Source organism: Egretta garzetta, unplaced genomic scaffold, assembly GCF_000687185.1.
Source record: "Egretta garzetta isolate BGI_Z169 unplaced genomic scaffold, ASM68718v1 scaffold904, whole genome shotgun sequence".
Taxonomy (NCBI): Eukaryota; Metazoa; Chordata; class Aves; order Pelecaniformes; family Ardeidae; genus Egretta; species Egretta garzetta.
Window position 1 is genome coordinate 4,959 of NW_009259525.1, and position 1,675 is coordinate 6,633.

The window sequence follows — 1,675 nt, forward strand, 5'->3', positions numbered from 1 at the left end:
CAGGATGCTGCTGGCCCTCTTGGCCACCTGGGCACACTGCTGGCTCCTATTCAGCTGCCTGTCGACCAGCACCCCCAGGGCCTTTTCCGCCGGGCAGCTTTCCAGCCCCTCGTCCCCACGCCTGGAGCGTTGCGTGGGGTTGTTGTGACCCCAGGGCAGGACACGGACAAGGCCCTTGGCCTTGTTGAACCTCACCCAACTGGGCTGGGCCCATGGCTCCAGCCTGGCCAGGTCTCCCTGCAGAGCCCTCATCCCCCCAGCAGATCCACACTCCCACCCAGTTTGGTGTCATCTGCAGATTTACTGAGGGCACACTCAATCCCCTCGTCCAGGTCATTGATAAAGACCTCATGCTATGCCGTGCCAGCTCTGCGCTAACCCCACCTTCCACAAGCCCTAACGGGGTGAGGGAGCCCTTTGCGGGGTAGGGCCAGAGGGGAACCTGAAGTGTGCAAACCCTGGGCTCGCAGGGGGTGCTCAGAGCACGCCAGCACCAAAATCTGAACAAGCAGGGGGGGGAAAAGAAAACTGCAGGGAAAGGGATGCCAGACCTCTGCTACGAAAATGGATAAACCCATCTTAATTGTGCCAGAGATATCGTGATAACCTTCTCCTAACTTGCTGTGGCCTCAAACTCGAGGGGCTCGAATCTGACGGGCTGCGTTCACAGCTCTCGGGTGGGCTGAATAAGCCCCCATGGTGGCTGCCAGTGGGTAAAAACACAGGCACGAGGGAGTAAAGCCCATAGGCAAGGTATGGAGGGGCCAGCTCAGCTGGGATGCTGATGTGAGCCTGAATTTGGGCTCCCCCGCTGCTCCCCGTCTGTTCTGGGTTGCAGTCAATTAGGATCAACCCCCGCATAACGTGGCCGGAGAGGAGCGGGGAGCTGTGGGCTGTGCTGCTGCCTGGTTATTGGGGGCTGCAGCACCGAGTAATGGGGTTAGCAGCCTGAAAAGAGGGGGAAAACGAGCAATGCTGACCGTCAGGAGGGGTCTGCTGGCAGAAGGGGCAGGAAAATACCCTGCTCTTAAAAAAAAAAAAAAAAAAAACCACGAAAGAAAAAAACCTCTTCATTCTGAATAAATTGCAAACATGAAGGAGCCCACATGGTCCCATCAGCCCCTTGGTTTCAGGCAGCCTCTCCGCGAGCGCCGCATTCGGGTGGGATGCGGCGAGGCGGATGGGCGAGCGCAGGGAACACCTTATTTGCCCCCAGTTCCCCTTTGAGGGCATTCAATCCCCCCGTTTCCTACCTCATCTCCAATGAGGAATTCATCCTCGATGGTAAAAGCGGTCGGATCCGTGGGACTGAGCCACCACACCGGTCGGAAGATGGGGTACCCCAAACTAAGCCATTCCTCGCTGTATTTTATGAGGAGCGGCACAACGAAGTCCCGGTGCCTCTGGATGCATTGCCGGGTAAGATTCAGGACCTGCAGGGTGGGGGGGAAGAAAAAGAATCCCATGACAAGTCCTTCATCCAATAAACAGCAAAGCAAGCAGGAAAAAAAGGAAAAAAAACCCCAAACACCCTTGGGAAGCGAGATTACAGAATTGCAGAGTCCTGATCAAGTTATGGCAGCTCACAGGGTGCAGATGGGGTCAACACACAGAATCCCAAAATGGCAAGGTTTGGCAGGGACCTCGGGAGATCACCCAGTCCAACCCCCCTGCT

At 56.5% G+C, this 1,675-nt stretch overlaps 1 protein-coding gene across 1 annotated transcript in view; it reads right to left on the reverse strand.

The window, feature by feature from the left end:
* LOC104125110 (SITS-binding protein) overlaps positions 1-1,675 on the reverse strand; it is a 16,004-nt gene that overhangs the window by 4,391 nt on the left and 9,938 nt on the right. The window contains exon 8 of the mRNA XM_035893060.1: positions 1,254-1,433. Coding sequence (XP_035748953.1) covers positions 1,254-1,433 — 180 coding nt within the window. The remainder of the gene's footprint in view (positions 1-1,253; positions 1,434-1,675) is intronic.